The sequence below is a fragment of the Coregonus clupeaformis genome, chromosome 6, assembly GCF_020615455.1.
Source record: "Coregonus clupeaformis isolate EN_2021a chromosome 6, ASM2061545v1, whole genome shotgun sequence".
Taxonomy (NCBI): Eukaryota; Metazoa; Chordata; class Actinopteri; order Salmoniformes; family Salmonidae; genus Coregonus; species Coregonus clupeaformis.
The window spans coordinates 27440582-27456789 of record NC_059197.1 but is presented as its reverse complement, the minus strand read 5'-3'; the positions used below and the strand labels follow the sequence as shown (position 1 = coordinate 27456789).

General features: G+C 41.7%; 2 protein-coding genes across 3 annotated transcripts; one reads left to right on the top strand and one right to left on the bottom strand.

Moving 5' to 3' along the window:
• Positions 1-55: 55 nt before the first annotated feature.
• On the bottom strand, positions 56-928 carry LOC121567630 (mitochondrial import inner membrane translocase subunit Tim8 A-like). Its single transcript, XM_041877813.1, has 2 exons — positions 706-928; positions 56-464 (listed from the first exon to the last, which is right to left on the bottom strand). The coding sequence occupies exons 1-2, from the start codon at positions 802-804 to the stop codon at positions 294-296; spliced, it is 270 nt and encodes an 89-aa protein (XP_041733747.1). The 5' UTR covers positions 805-928; the 3' UTR covers positions 56-293.
• Positions 929-3221: 2293 nt separating this feature from the next.
• Positions 3222-16164, top strand: LOC121567629 (succinate dehydrogenase [ubiquinone] cytochrome b small subunit B, mitochondrial-like). Of its 2 annotated transcripts, none has more exons than XM_041877812.1 (4): positions 3222-3318; positions 5268-5378; positions 6467-6617; positions 14494-16164. In XM_041877812.1, exons 1-4 carry the CDS (start codon positions 3270-3272, stop codon positions 14657-14659), a joined length of 477 nt encoding a protein of 158 aa, XP_041733746.1. In that variant the 5' UTR covers positions 3222-3269; the 3' UTR covers positions 14660-16164. The 2 variants fall into 2 exon arrangements, with proteins under 2 accessions (XP_041733746.1, XP_041733745.1); XM_041877811.1 differs by having other exon boundaries at positions 3255-3330.
• Positions 16165-16208: the final 44 nt, after the last annotated feature.

Below are 16208 nucleotides of genomic sequence, written 5' to 3'. Positions count from 1 at the left end.
CAAATGATGTTGTCACACAGATGTTATAGAGATGTAATGAGCAGCACAGTGTTGGTATAGTTCTTGGGCCTACTTTTTAATTTGAATTTTAATAAAGCCGTATTGCAACCAAATACTTTGTGATTCTATATCATGTCCAATTTAGGCCTACCTCTTTAATAATTGTAATGTGGCATATCATCATCACCATTTTAGGCAATGCTGTTAAGGGTTCGAGGCATAAGGGAAAACATAACACACAGTTTTCTTACAAAATAGAACATTATAGTCTATTTCCCATAGTCCAGCTCCCATCAATGGGCACCCTTCTGAACCATCTGCGTGAACCGGTTGGTTATAGACAAGGTAGTGTCAATGAAGCGGTCAACACAGCTCACGAGGCAAGTCTCTGTCCGTGAATCCAGTTTTGAACTCGGGCTCCCCTCCATGCACTTGTCCCAGCAGACATCTGTGAAGTTATGCACCTTCAAAAGAAGCAATGAATCAGCTAAGTCAACTTCCGTGTGGAGGTTTAAAACAGAAATATATGATTTCGTAATCAACTCGCAATTCAGTTTGTCCCTTCTGAGAACACGTTTGATGGTGTAATAAAATAACAAATGCAGGACACAGTTCAGAATACAGTTCATGTAGCTAGCGTTAGCTAGCAAGCTAACTAGCTAACTTCATTGCATAGCTGCTGCTGTATGTAGCAAAGATACCTACCTGGGCCTGAAACTGCGCTTTCTGTTGTTCAATTGCGATCATCCTTTGGAGCTCTGAAGCATCAGCCTTTTCTGAAGAATTTATGTCAAAGCCGTCCATTGCAGTATCAGGGATTGGTTACAGTCGGGTTAATTCAACTGGTAGAGCTGAGAATGACCTTCTATGTAGGCTCGTGCGTTTGTTGCTCAGTGGTTTGTTGTGGGTTTGCGCCGGTACTAAGATAATTGACTAACACATGAGTCTTGACTCTCCAATATTTTCAATGTTCAGACTTTCATGTAAGTAAGGCCACCCATTTTTTAAAGCCACAATATGTAACTTTTTGGCCGATTTTACCAAATTCACATAGAGTTGTGAGTTATAGATCTATAATTCTAAGAAGTCTATGAAGCGGTAGATCTCTTCTATGTGCGATATTTCTATGCTTCCCCTACTAAAATTGTTTTTTCTTTTACTTTTGGTTTTGTACACCATCTTCAAACAGATGAAAATACAATATTTTTTAGAAATGGAAAATATATTTCACAGCGGTTTAGATGTTACTATACTTCTACACTATACTTGCTTGTTTTGTCACATAAACTGAAATTAGGCGAACTATTCAAATCTTTGCAAACAGGAAATGGCAGAGTGTTTTCTGCATATTGCACCTTTAATAAAACAATCTAATGTGTAGATTCTGTTAAGGGGATAGTTCACCCAAATTACAAATTGGTAACTTACCCTGTAAGCAGTATATGGACAAGGTATGGAATTTGAGGCACAAATCCAATGCAAGTCAATGGTACATACAGTATATCAGCATTTTCACAGTGGTGGAAAAAGTACCCAATTGTCATACTTGACTAAAAGTAAAGATACCTTCATAGAAAATGACTCAAGTAAAAGTGAAAGTCACACAGTAAAATACTACTTGAGTAAAAGTCTAAAAGTATTTGGTTTTAAATATACTTAAGTGTCAAATTCCTTATATTAAGCAAACCAGATGGAACCATTTACTTGTTGTTTTTTTATTTACGGAAAGCCAGGGGCACACTCCAACACAAATTTTACAAACGAAGCATGTGTGTTTAGTGAGTCTGCCAGATCAGAGGCAGTAGGGATGACCAGGGATGTTCTCTTGATAGGTACGTGAATTGGACCATTTTCCTGTCCTGCTAAGCATTCAAAATGTAACGAGTACTTTTGGGTGTCAGGGAAAATGTATGGAGTAAAAAGTACATTATTTCCTTTAGGAATGTGGTGAAGTAAAAGTAAAAGTTGTCAAAAATATAAATAGTAAAGTAAAGTACAGATGTCCCAGAAAACGACTTAAATAGTACTTTAAAGTATTTTTACTTAAGTATTTACACCCCTGCATTTTCGCGCACCAACCAAAAGTATCTCAAAAGGGATTGTGTAACTCAATGAAGTTACTTATTGAGGATTTCGATATGAGGTAAGGAAATGCAGAAATAGGTACCATTGACTTGCATTGGATTTGTGCCACAAATGCTTTTTTTTGTTGAAACAGTGTCCAGGTAAACAAAACCAAAGCATTGATTGCTGTCGTACCTTGTCCATAGACTGCTTAAATGGTAAGGAAACCAATATGTCATTGTGTACTTTGGGTGAACTGTCCCTTTAATATAATCACTGCTATCTATTCAGATTAAAGGGGTAATCTGCAGTTGCTATATCCATTTTTGGATTTATAAATGAATGCTGTGCGGTGGTGTACCCATTGATTTTTTAAAAATAATATAATTTATAAATGTCTATTGAGCTTAGTTCAACTATTGTACCCATCAGAACCCAAAATATGTTTTACTCCAATGTTTGTAAACAAAGTAAATGTAATCAAACACTGTACAGCCTCAAAACATAGTTCAAACTATACATTTGATATCATGGATGGTCAGTCTTTGCAACCGTAGCTCTGTCTATGAATTTGAGAGTGGTTAAATATCTCTAGTCCCAAACCTAAGCTTTTTACCGAAACAGTGGCGGGGATTTCGCTTTGTTGTTGTTTCAACTGCGGATTGTCACTTTAAGATTGACCATTGCAAATGTTTTAAAACCTAACTCATTATTAGTCCTGCCCAGGGATGTAGTCTAGTAAAACAGGATTTGGCCTAGTTCAAAATTGAATTCAGAGTCATGTTTAGTATTATCCTCAGGTAGTATAAGTATTTATAATCTTTCTTGAATGCAGGCTTTCTACAGGAGTTGTCAATGTCTGGGACCAGATGCAGACCTTGGGGTCAACATGTTTTTATAATACATTTGGGAACATATTGTAATTTGCAGTCTTCTATTTTTGCAGATCAACATTGTCCATAAAGTTTGCTCAAAATTGATGTATGTTTCTTATACTTTATTTTTGGAAATAATCTATTAAACCAAGATCAAGCAAACATTGCATAATTGTTTGGATTAAAATGAAGTTTATGTGGCACATGCGAATAAGACGAAGAAGCATCCGAAGTCTACTATCACCCAGTCCTTATAAACTCTTGATCACAGTGGACAAAACATCAACTACATCCGGGTAAGATTTGTGTGACCTTGGTTGGTTAATCGTCATGGCGGCCATCGTCAGGATAAGTTCTGTCTGCCATAGAGGTGTCCAACGTAGGTGTCTTTGTGTGTAATTTTCTGTTAATTCCACAATTGTGTGTATTTCATATCGTTGTTCTTGATAATGACAGGTTTTTGTCCAAAGTAACGTTGTACATATCGTAATTTGCTAGTAGCTAGCCAGCTAATGTTAGCTGATGGATGAGCAAGGCAACGACTTTTCAAGTTCATAGTGACTTCACCTAGTCGGCTCGGGGATTCGAACCAGCGATCTTTTGGTTACTGGCCCAACGCTCTTAATCGCTAGGCTTCCTGCGCGAGCTGTCACTGACATCAATAGCCGGCTTCACTCTTCATTGAATCGGACCTGTTTACGCATCTCGGAAAGTAGCCTGAAGCAACTAAAATGATCAACCTCGATTCTAAACTCTTCATATCAGTTTTAGGCCTCATGCTTGGTAGGAACTAAGGCCATCTCAACATAATCTATCACTTTCCAAAATATTCTATATACATTTTAGGCTGTTCTAACCCCTATAAATCCCACATACTGTGGCATGAATCCAATTCATCCATACTCCTAGGTCTTTGGCTGCCTATACTTCAATTCCTCGAATAGTTGCCATTACCTTATGTGACCTCTAGTTCAAATCAAATCAAATCAAATTTTATTGGCCACATGCGCAGAATACAACAGGTGCAGACATTACAGTGAAATGCTTACTTACAGCCCTTAACCAACAGTGCATTTATTTTTAACAAAAAAAGTAAAAATAAAACAACAACAAAAAAAGTGTTGAGAAAAAAAGAGCAGAAGTAAAATAAAATAACAGTAGGGAGGCTATATATACAGGGGGGTACCGGTGCAGAGTCAATGTGCGGGGGCACCGGCTAGTTGAAGTAATATGTACATGTGGGTAGAGTTAAAGTGACTATGCATAAATAATTAACAGAGTAGCAGTAGCGTAAAAGGATGGGGTGGGGGGGCAGTGCAAATAGTCTGGGTAGCCATGATTAGCTGTTCAGGAGTCTTATGGCTTGGGGGTAGAAGCTGTTGAGAAGTATTTTGGACCTAGACTTGGCACTCCAGTACCGCTTGCCGTGCGGTAGCAGAGAGAACAGTCTATGACTAGGGTGGCTGGAGTCTTTGACAATTTTGAGGGCCTTCCTCTGACACCGCCTGGTATAGAGGTCCTGGATGGCAGGAAGCTTGGCCCCAGTGATATACTGGGCCGTACGCACTACCCTCTGTAGTGCCTTGCGGTCGGAGGCCAAGCAGTTGCCATACCAGGCGGTGATGCAACCAGTCAGGATGCTCTCGATGGTGTAGCTGTAGAATTTTTTGAGGATCTGAGGACCCATGCCAAATCTTTTCAGTCTCCTCAGGGGGAATAGGCTTTGTCGTGCCCTCTTCACGACTGTCTTGGTGTGTTTGGACCATGATAGTTCGTTGGTGATGTGGACACCAAGGAACTTGAAGCTCTCAACCTGTTCCACTACAGCCCCGTCGATGAGAATGGGGGCGTGCTCAGTCCTCTTTTTTTTCCTGTAGTCCACAATCATCTCCTTTGTCTTGGTCACGTTGAGGGAGAGGTTGTTGTCCTGGCACCACACGGTATACTACCGACCTCTAGTTGTAGGTATACTACTTTTAACAACTACCAAGACAAGATGCACACAAACAAGTTACCCTAAAAAAAACGTATACACCAGATAGGCTACCCCTGATTGCTGACAACCACATAACAAATGGAATGGTTTATTCATGATACTCCTTACAGTTTGAGGGAAGAAAGACTCATCCTCTGATTAAATAAAGGCCTATGTGTAATAATATTCACATTTTGGAATAGAGCCATGTGTGAACAACTGACTACATTACAGTATAGCCTAACCCTTATTGGTTTTTTTGTTGCTTTGCCTTATTTTATAGCCTACTTATAATTTAACAATAAATATTGTGATATAGTTCATGACACTGATTTCTCGTCTTCTCCCGACAGCTCTGTTTTATCGCAGCTCTCTCCTCGCACGACCCCTGGTCGCACAGCAAAAGGACCAAGACCGGCCCTACCCGTTGACAGCTAGGATTCATGGATCCTCATCTCTCTCTGGTTTGTTGTTCCCACGATATAATAGCTTTGCTGATAGCCTACAGTTTGCTTGTAGCACTAAAATATGAATAATGGGCTATATGTGTTGCCTAAGATTAATACCAGTCCTACCAGAACACTGTGGCCATTGTATGTTTTTGTGAATTTTATGACTCCTTAAAGTAATCAATGTTCAGGCTAGGCTACATGTTATATAAGGTAATAGTGGTAGGCCTATATTATGATTAGAGCCTACAGCCCTACACCTAACGGGGATTCAAGTATTTTCTTGCTCTCTCTTGTACACTGAACTGTATCGTGTAAGAAGGACTTGAGAGAGGGGGGTTAAGTCATTTATTGGCAGGGAGCCGGTTAGTGACGTCCCCACTGGCATGTTGTTTGTGTGGTTGGTACATAATTAGTGCCCCAAGTGGCAGGCCAGGGACATTTTCAACAGGTTGACTGAGAGTTGAAAAGTAGGTTAGTGGGTCACGGCACTCCGTTTGAGAGGGACTATATGGTCTTTTAGATCAATAACATTCATTATTTTCTCAGAACCAGGTTAGTCAACACATGGCATGATGTTTGAACTGTGATATCTAGTGAAACTTGAGAACATAAGCAACAACTTACGAGAGATGGCCACAGGAGGTTGGTGGCACCTTAATTGGGGAGGATGGGCTCGTGGTAATGGCTGGAGCGGAATCAGTAGAATGGTGTCAAAAACATCATACACATGGTTTCCATGTGTTTGATGCCGTTCCCTCCATTATTATGAGCCGTCCTCCCCTCGGCAATCTCCACTGGAGCTGGTGTGTATAGTAGAACCTCAAAGATATAAACCTCAGTTAGAAACTGACTGGGACAATTGTTAAACGCAACAACAACAAAAATCTGTAGGCTAACAGACAAACCTAATTGCTTCTATGTGCTAAAAACATGTCAGAGATTTCTAGTAGGCCTATCTGGCTAACGGGTTATAAAATACATGTAAATGAACTGTTTTCAATGATGAGTCTTTGTTTAAATGATTATCCGCCTCTCTCCACAAGAGGTTAGTTCTGCATGTGGATGTATGATTGAATGTTTAGTTATTTGCCCTTTTGCAGCTGGCTCTGGGTCCAAAGCTGCCTCCCTGCATTGGACAGGAGAGCGTGTGGTGAGCGTACTGCTGCTGTCCATGGGGCCTGCTGCCTACTACTTCCCCGGCCCTGCTATTGACTACTCGCTGGCTGCTATCCTCACCCTGCATGGCCACTGGTAAGACAAGAGTTTCCCCTCTAAAAATGGTTACGGTAATTGGTTTAAAGGGCACTGGCCTGCTGTCTCACTTCCTTATTCTGGTTAAATATTTTTCCTTTCATATTTACACTTAAACAATCATTTCCGGACAACAACAAAACATTACTGGTGGTGACTACAGTTGGAAGCTTTTATGAAAGAAAATAGTGAATAGAATAGACAAGTGGTTGGGATAACCAACCAAGTCTATGTCCACTACATTTCTGCTCATGCAAAAACAGTTTTGTGCTTTCATTTACGAGAGCTTTTTGAAGAGGTGGGCTTAGTGTCACCCTGGGGCACTGTGCCATAGCTAGACCACTGACTAAATGAATGTGGCAGGTTTAAAGTACAAATCCTAGTCATGTGTGGTGTTAATACCCCTTAGGTTTTAGTGTTGGGTACTTGGATATCCTCAAGGCATGTCACTCTAATGAAAACCAGTTAATTCCCAGTTGTCAAGCTTGTCGCTGAGGAGTTGAAATGCACGCTCATATATATATTTTGAACATCAAGATGACGCTTAAGAATGCTGGTCATGTGTAATACACCATGGGTTTTCCATGTGCTACTTTTGTTAAGTGAAGACATTTTTAAAACCGCACTCCACATATGTTCCAGGAGATCAGTACCATTTCACTTTGCCTGACTTGCTAAGGCTGTGTGAGTGCCGCTATTCTCAACTGGAGTCATGAAATACCATTGTCCAGTTAACTGAGGAACACTATGAGCACGCCTACAAAGCTCTTAGTCCTCCAAGGCCACTGCTATGTAAATAAGATTGGCTTATCTCTTTAGGCACTAAGGATTTCACCATTCCTTATCCCTTAATGCTTACAGTTCTGTTTGTTCTCAATGTAATGGTATTGCTTCCGTCCCTCTCCTTGCCTCGAACCAGGGACCCTCTGAACACATCAACAACAGTCACCCACAAAGCATCGTTACCTGTCTCTCCACAAAAGCCGCAGCCCTTACAGAGCAAGGGAAACTACTACTTCTAGGTCTTAGAGCGACGTCATTGATTGAACGCTACTAGCGCGCACCGCTAACTAGCTATCCATTTCACATGGGCTACATAAACCGGACAAGACACCCCACCCTGTAGTCTAAACAAAGAATAGCCTACGGTCACATGATGGTGCCTTGAGCTGTTGGTGTGTTCCTCAAGGTCTTAGTGGCTCCTTGGTGGGTCTTCAGCCATTCAGATTATGCATTTGTCCACTTCCCTCTCCCTAACATTACCCTGGGGAAGTCAATGAATGTATGTCCTGTCATGATTATGAAGTCAAGATGGATATGATCAGTGGTGTAGTGGAGGGTTAACGCCAATGTTCCCTCTAAGCTGCGTGTAGTAGCCCCGAGACTGCTGCGCAGCTCCCCCAGGACTGCACGCAGAAATATCAGCCCACAGAGAGAAGCACAAGATTAAACTTCACTCAACTTTCTAGAGCAGTGGTCACCAACCGGTCGATTGTGATCGACTGGTCGATCGCCAAGGCATTTCTAGTCGATCGCCAAACATTTATGTAAAAAACCCAACGGTAAAGCCTTGTGCTCTTTTTTTCTATTATTTTTTTCCTCTGGCTGTTGGTGGTAGGTGCACCCGATTCAGCTGTCCTGCGTGCCGGGTAGGTGAACTGTTGCCATTTTGAACCATTTCATGTCTGAAGGTACATACTCTGCCTTCCCGGCTGGCCCGGAGAGCAAATAAAGTGCACTATAGGTTTACCGCTGGCCATTCAGATGGCTCAGATTACCGTGTCTGCAGTAATAATATAATAATATAATAATAATATAATAATATGCCATTTAGCAGACGCTTTTATCCAAAGCGACTTACAGTCATGTGCGCATACATTTTTACGTATGGGTGGTCCCGGGGATCGAACCCACTACCTTGGCGTTACAAGCGCCATGCTCTACCAATTGAGCTACAGAGGACCACAGTAACGTAACAGGCATTAAAACAAAGCTACAGCAAAGTTGACTGAGATTTCAAAACGTTTCAAACCATGACTAGAGAGAGGCTGTCAACGAAGACAGCAAAGAGCTGCTGTTTTTATGAGTGAGTTCATGTTTAAGTTGGGGGGGCCAGTATGAAAATGTTTTGTTTTTTTTCACCTTTATTTAACCAGGTAAGCCAGTTGAGAACAAGTTCTCATTTACAACTGCGACCTGGCCAAGATAAAGCAAAGCAGTGCGATTAAAAACAACAACACAGAGTTACATATGGGGTAAAACAAAACAAAGTAAAAAATGCCACAGAAATAAGTATATATACAGTGTGTGCAAATGTAGCAAGTTATGGAAGTAAGGCAATAAATAGGCCATAGTGCAAAATAATTACAATTAGTATTAACACTGGAATGATATATGTGCAAGAGATGTGCAAATAGAGATACTGGGGTGCAAATGAGCAAAATAAATAACAATATGGGGATGAGGTAGTTGAGTGGGCTAATTTCAGAAGGGCTGTCTGGATAAGAGCGTCTGCTAAATGACTAAAATGTAAATTCTTACTCAGCACTGTCAACACTTTGTATTCAACACTTTGCACGTTCTTCCTATTTCCACTCAGTGCTACAACAAGCACTGCAGCAATAATGAATGAGTAGGAAAGTGTGTCTATAGGCTTGCGTTATTATTAGCAGCTTGGGTTTTTTTAATAATCAAGGAATATTTCACTTTCTCTGTTCATAGGAGTAACAACATGAATTTGTGCATGAGGCAGAAATAATGCGGTGCGACTCGATTTTTGCCATCAGCTTGAAGACTGTTCCTTTGGTCAGTGTCAGTGGAGGAAAGGGAGAGCTGAGGGATGTTGAGGTGGACCCTCAGTCTGCTGCTCTCTCCCTCCACTGAGACTGACCCTCAGATGCAGGCACCATCAGACCAGTAAAATAAAAAGCAAATAATGTAAATGTATGCTCACTCAGCTGTGCCTCACAAGTAATACGACAACGGATCTATTACCGGTGGGATCATATTGCCTACCTCCATTTTTTTTAATGGCCCGAACAACAATGCATTGGCAATGCCAATATGTGGTGGTGATGTATTCGGCCTATAGCTTGCTGCACAAATCTCATTGCTACAGTACTGTTTTTAATTGGTTAAAGTTGCATAGGCTTACATTTTTTGTCATGTAAAAAAAACAAATCTCAGTGGTAGATCTCGGCTTGAATTTTGACTCAGTGATCTTGACTCAAAGGTTGGTGACCACCGTTCTAGAATTTTCCCTGTTAACACTATCAACATTTCCCTTTACTGTGGCAATTGTGATCGAATCAACGCAATATTAGCAACTACCGAAACAAAACAAACTATGCAAGAGATTTTGTTGTAGGCAGAATGCATCGGAGTAGGATTCTATTGCATTTTCTTTAGTCATTTTAGCAGACACTCTTATCCAGAGCAACTTACAGGAGCAATTAGGGTTAAGTGCCTTGCTCAAGGGCACATCGACAGATTTTTCACCTAGTCGGCTCGGGGATTAGAACCAGCGACCTTTCGGTTACTGGCACAACGTTCTTAACCACTAAGCTACCTACTGACACGCACTACACAGCCCGGTGCGGCATAAACAATTATAGTTGCAGTAGGCCTATATGCAAATAGCCCATTGCCAAATGGATCTGTGCCATTTACTTTGAACTCGACTGTGTTTACAGCATGAGCGGTTATAAGTAGATGCGCTTGTTTTGAGATCAAATCGAGAGCTGCATGTAGCCACGTGGGCACATTTTGTTCATATCCTTTGCTAGTTAGTGAGTTATTAGCCCAGTTATAGATAAGTTGTAGTCCGCATAAGAAGAGTGATTGCTTCCTACAAGAGCACAAAACGTGTACATTTCTAGACATATTTGAAAAGCCAGTCAGGTAAAGAGCTTTTTTTGGTCTTAAAGGGGCAGTGTTGTATTTTGAGACGGGCTTGAATAAGCTAAGTAGCCAATAGGCAGAGGGTAGCATAATTTGTCTGATTCTCTAATAATGGAATGGGAATAATGCATTTGATTTGTAAAGTGGTTTCTTGCATCAAACACAACATTTTCAGTCACCTCCTTGTCTGAAGGACAAGTGGATAAACAGGTTAATGTCAAGCCCTGTGTGATTTTTTCTCTCTCAAAAGTCTAATTGAATGTAGGCCTACATTGAACACCACACATTGGCTGCTACTGTAGGCTGAATGGTAGAACAGATATTTCCATGTTAAAATGTTATGGGGTGCATTTTCTCCATTGATTTTGATGGTAGGCCACTCTGGTAGGCCTACATTATGATCAAATAGCCACAGTAGCCTACTAGGCCACTGTTAACAGTAGCCTACTAGGCCACTGTTAAAGTCGTGCTATAAATTCTCAAACAACACAAAAATTCATTGATGCCCTTCCAGACTCCTTCTGCCTACCCAAGGACGTCAGAGGACAAAAATCAGTTAACCACTTAACTGAGGAACTCAATTTAACCTTGCGCAATACCCTAGATGCAGTTGCACCCCTAAAAACGAAAAACATTTGTCATAAGAAACTAGCTCCCTGGTATACAGAAAATACCCGAGCTTTGAAGCAAGCTTCAGGAAATTGGAACGGAAATGGCGCCACACCAAACTGGAAGTCTTCCGACTAGCTTGGAAAGACAGTACCGGCAGTACCGAAGAGCCCTCACTGCTGCTCGATCATCCTACTTTTCCAACTTAATTGAGGAAAATAAGAACAATCCAAAATTTCTTTTGATACTGTTGCAAAGCTAACTAAAAAGCAGCATTCCCCAAGAGAGGATGGCTTTCACTTCAGCAGTGATAAATTCATGAACTTCTTTGAGGAAAAGATCATGACCATTAGAAAGCAAATTACGGACTCCTCTTTGAATCTGCGTATTCCTCCAGGGCTTAGCTGTCCTGGATCTGCACAGGCCTGCGAGGGCCTGGGATCGGGAGAGACACTTAAGTGTTTTAGTACTATATCTCTTGACACAATGATGAAAATAATCATGGCCTCTAAACCTTCAAGCTGCATACTGGATCCTATTCCTACTAAACTGCTGAAGGAGCTGCTTCCTGTGCTTGGCCCTCCTATGTTGAACATAATAAACAGCTCTCTATCCACCGGATGTGTACCAAACTCACTAAAAGTGGCAGTGATAAAGCCTCTCTTGAAAAAAGCCAAACCTTGACCCGGAAAATATAAAAACTATCGGCCTATATCGAATCTTCCATTCCTCTCAAAAATTTTAGAAAAGCTGTTGCGCAGGCAACTCACTGCCTTTCTGAAGACAAACAATGTATACGAAATGCTTCAGTCTGGTTTTAGACCCCATCATAGCACTGAGACTGCACTTGTGAAGGTGGTAAATGACCTTTTAATGGCGTCAGACCGAGGCTCTGCATCTGTCCTCGTGCTACTAGACCTTAGTGCTGCCTTTGACACCATCGATCACCACATTCTTTTGGAGAGACTGGAAACCCAAATTGGTCTACACGGACAAGTTCTGGCCTGGTTTAGATCCTACCTGTCGGAAAGATATCAGTTTGTCTCTGTGAATGGTCTGTCCTCCGACAAATCAACTGTACATTTCGGTGTTCCTCAAGGTTCCGCTTTTAGGACCACTATTGTTTTCACTATATATTTTACCTCTTGGGGATGTTATTCGAAAACATAATGTTAACTTTCACTGCTATGCGGATGACACACAGCTGTACATTTCAATGAAACATGGTGAAGCCCCAAAATTGCCCTCGCTAGAAGCCTGTGTTTCAGACATAAGGAAGTGGATGGCTGAAAACTTTTTACTTTTAAACTCGGACAAAACAGAGATGCTTGTTCTAGGTCCCAAGAAACAAAGAGATCTTCTGTTAAATCTGACAATTCATCTAGATGGTTGTAAAGTCGTCTCAAATAAAACTGTGAAGGACCTCGGTGTTACTCTTGACCCTGATCTCTCTTTTGACGAACATATCAAGACTGTTTCAAGGACAGCTTTTTTCCATCTACGTAACATTGCAAAAATCAGAAATTTTCTGTCCAAAATGATGCAGAAAAATTAATCCATGCATTTGTTACTTCTAGGTTAGACTACTGCAATGCTCTATTTTCCGGCTACCCGGATAAAGCACTAAATAAACTTCAGTTAGTGCTAAATACGGCTGCTAGAATCCTGACTAGAACCAAGAAATTTGATCATATTACTCCAGTGCTAGCTTCCCTACACTGGCTTCCTGTTAAGGCAAGGGCTGATTTCAAGGTTTTACTGTTAACCTATAAAGCGTTACATGGGCTTGCTCCTACCTATCTTTCCGAGTTGGTCCTGCCGTACATACCAATACGTACGCTACGGTCACAAGACGCAGGCCCTAATTGTCCCTAGAATTTCTAAGCAAACAGCGGGAGGCAGGGCTTTCTCCTATAGATCTCCATTTTTATGGAACAGTCTGCCTACCCATGTGAGAGACGCAGACTCGGTCTCAACCTTTAAGTCTTTACTGAAGACTTATCTCTTCAGTAGGTCATATGATTGAGTGTAGTCTGGCCCAGGAGTGTGAAGGTGAACGGAAAGGCTGGAGCAACGAACAGCCCTTGCTGTCTCTGCCGGGCCGGTTCCCCTCTCCACTGGGGGTTCTCTGCCTCTAACCCTGTTGCAGGGGCTGAGTCACTGGCTTGCTGGTGCTCTTCATGCCGTCCCTGGGAGGGGTGCGTCACTTGAGTGGGGTTGAGTTACTGACGTGATCTTCCTGTCTGGGTTGGCGCCCCCTGGTTTGTGCTGTGGTGGAGACCTCTGTGGGCTATACTCGGCCTTGTCTCAGGATTGTAAGTTGGTGGTTGGGGATATCCCTCTAGTGGTGCGGGGGCTGTGCTTTGGCGGAGTGGGTGGGGTTATATCCTTCCTGTTTGGCCCTGTCCGGGGTTTCTTCGGATGGGGCCACAGTGTCTCCGGACCGCTCCTGTCTCAGCCTCCAGTATTTATGCTGCAGTAGTTTATGTGTCGGGGGCTGGGGTTAGTTGGTTATACCTGGAGTACTTCTCCTGTCTTATCCAGTGTCCTGTGTGAATTTAAGTATGCTCTCTCTAATTCTCTCGTTCCTCTCTTTCTCTCTGAGAACCTGAGCCCTAGGACCATACGTCAGGACTACCGGGCATGATGACACCTTGCTGTCCCCAGTCCGCCTGGCCTTGCTGCTATTCCAGTTTCAACTGTTCTGCCTCGGCTACGAAAACCCCTACCTGTCCCAGACCTGCTGTTTTCAACTCTTTAATGATCGGCTATGAAAAGCCAACTGAGAGACCTGAGCCCTAGGACCATACGGGACTACGGCCGTGGTGACTCCTTGCTGTCCCCAGTCCGCCTGGCCTTGCTGCTATTCCAGTTTCAACTGTTCGCCTCGGTTATGGTGAAACCCACCGCCCAGACCGCTGTTTACTCTAAGTGAGCGCTCTGAAAAGCCAGATTTATCCATGTTAGTATGTGTACATAAATATAATATAAGAATTTTAGCGACAAAAAAATTTTAACACTAACTTAAAGTGGGTACAGCCTCAGTGTTCACAGTAAACGCACGCTGGAAGTTGCACAGAATTTTCACAACGTTCAAGTTTGCGCTCAGCAGACCTGGAATTTGCTCAGTGCCCCCAAAAATTTGAGTGAACCTTTGTTAACACTGTTTAGCCACTTTTTTTGTTGCCCTAGCATTTACCCACCTTTTGCGCAAAATTGCATTGAAAGTATAGGGAGCGTTACTTAGATGGGTAAACTGTGATCGCGGTGAGCTATTTGATTTTTTTAGCAGTACATCACTGGCTATTACGTAATATTGGGGTTTTAAGCAGTCTCATAAGTTTCTTGTATTGTCTTCTCTCTCCAGGGGGATTTTACAAGTCTTAACGGACTATGTTCATGGAGAACCGAAGATCAAGATGGCCAACGCAGGCCTCTTCCTATTGTCGACTGTCACCTTTGCCGGTCTCTGCTACTTCAACTACAACGATGTAGGCATTTGCAAAGCGGTGGCCCTATTATGGAGCAAATGAATGGACTGAGGTTTGGGATGGGTGGCGTGGGCACTGGGACATCAGCCATCTTGTTCTGGTATGATTGTAAACATTCAAGGGATTATATGTAAATTTCTATAAATATATAATTTCACAATATTACAGTGATTCACAAGTGTTGTAATTCATGTCGAGTCAGGCTTTTTTGGGGAGGGAAAAAAATGAATTTTTTGCAAGTTCTGGAGGTTTGTGTTGGGCGTCAACAGGTCTGTTTCTGGCATGTTAATGATCTGCTCCTGTTGATTTGTTGATATGGACTAAACTAAATATGTCGTCCTTCTGACCCCTACCAAACACGCATACACATGCTGCCGTGTTTGCTGCCGTTAGTTAAATGTTATACGGTTAACTTTTACCTGGGGCCTGTTAAAGAGGGTGCAATTTTACAGAACGCTTCGATAGAAATGCATTTTGTAGAACAGATATGGTAATCTTATGTAGAAATGCATTGGGAAAAAGACAATTCCCTATTCTATCTTCCCCTCACTGAGTTCACTCCTGTTATCAAACTAATAGTCCAAACACTTGTGTAATGCTTATTATCTGAGGAGGTATCGACAGTGATTTACATATTTGTCCTTAATTTCAAATCCAGTATGGCAAATGACTTAATCTCTTCTGTATAATAATAATAATGTAAGTCGCTCTGGATAAGAGCGTCTGCTAAATGACGTAAATGTAAATGTAAATGTACTAACTTAATTTATTATGTAGACATTGCATTTTTATTTGTGGGATAATTGTGGTATGTTTTGTGTCTGTCACCAATCTGTAAATACCAGCTAGTGCCCTTCAAGACCATTGCAGTCAGATTTGATTGACAGGAGCAAATGGGTGTGACCACTAGCAGTATTTACAACCCCGTAGCCATACTGTTCTGGACTTTAGGGGTCTGTTCAGAAGGGGTGTGATGTTATAAAACATACAGATATGATTTGTCATGCAGAATTGGGCATCACCGCAGCTCTATTCATTTCAAACTGCAACATTCTGAACATTTCACCTCACTGAGCACATCCCAAGTTGAGCATGTAGAAGAGAAGCCATTCTGATCTGTACACCACTGTGCTTCCTCCTGTACCAGCCCTGTTTAAGTTCTCAGTCAATAATATCCAATGACAATATCCTGGTTTTGTAATAATGTGCATAATTTACTTACACAGCTGTGCCTGGCATCACTCTTGCTTGAGTATTTAGCATAGTACACTGTGCATGTTGTTGGCAGGAATTTAACTTTCCATTTATCTTTTCAAGTGTATGTATGAACAGCTGCTAAGCGTCAACAAGTCATGTACAGCTGGCATCAAATATTAAGTCAAGTCAACATAGAGAGTGCAAGCACTTGGTCAAAATGGCAGAGCTTTATTTTTGTACTGTTGGGATTGTCGGCTGAAACAAGTAGTAGTTGTCAATGTTAAATATCCAAGAAAGATGAAGGTATTGATCGTTGTCCTCATACTACTCATAAATGTCTGAAAGCTTAACCTCTTAAGGATCGGACCCTTTTTTTCTCAATTTACGCCTGAAA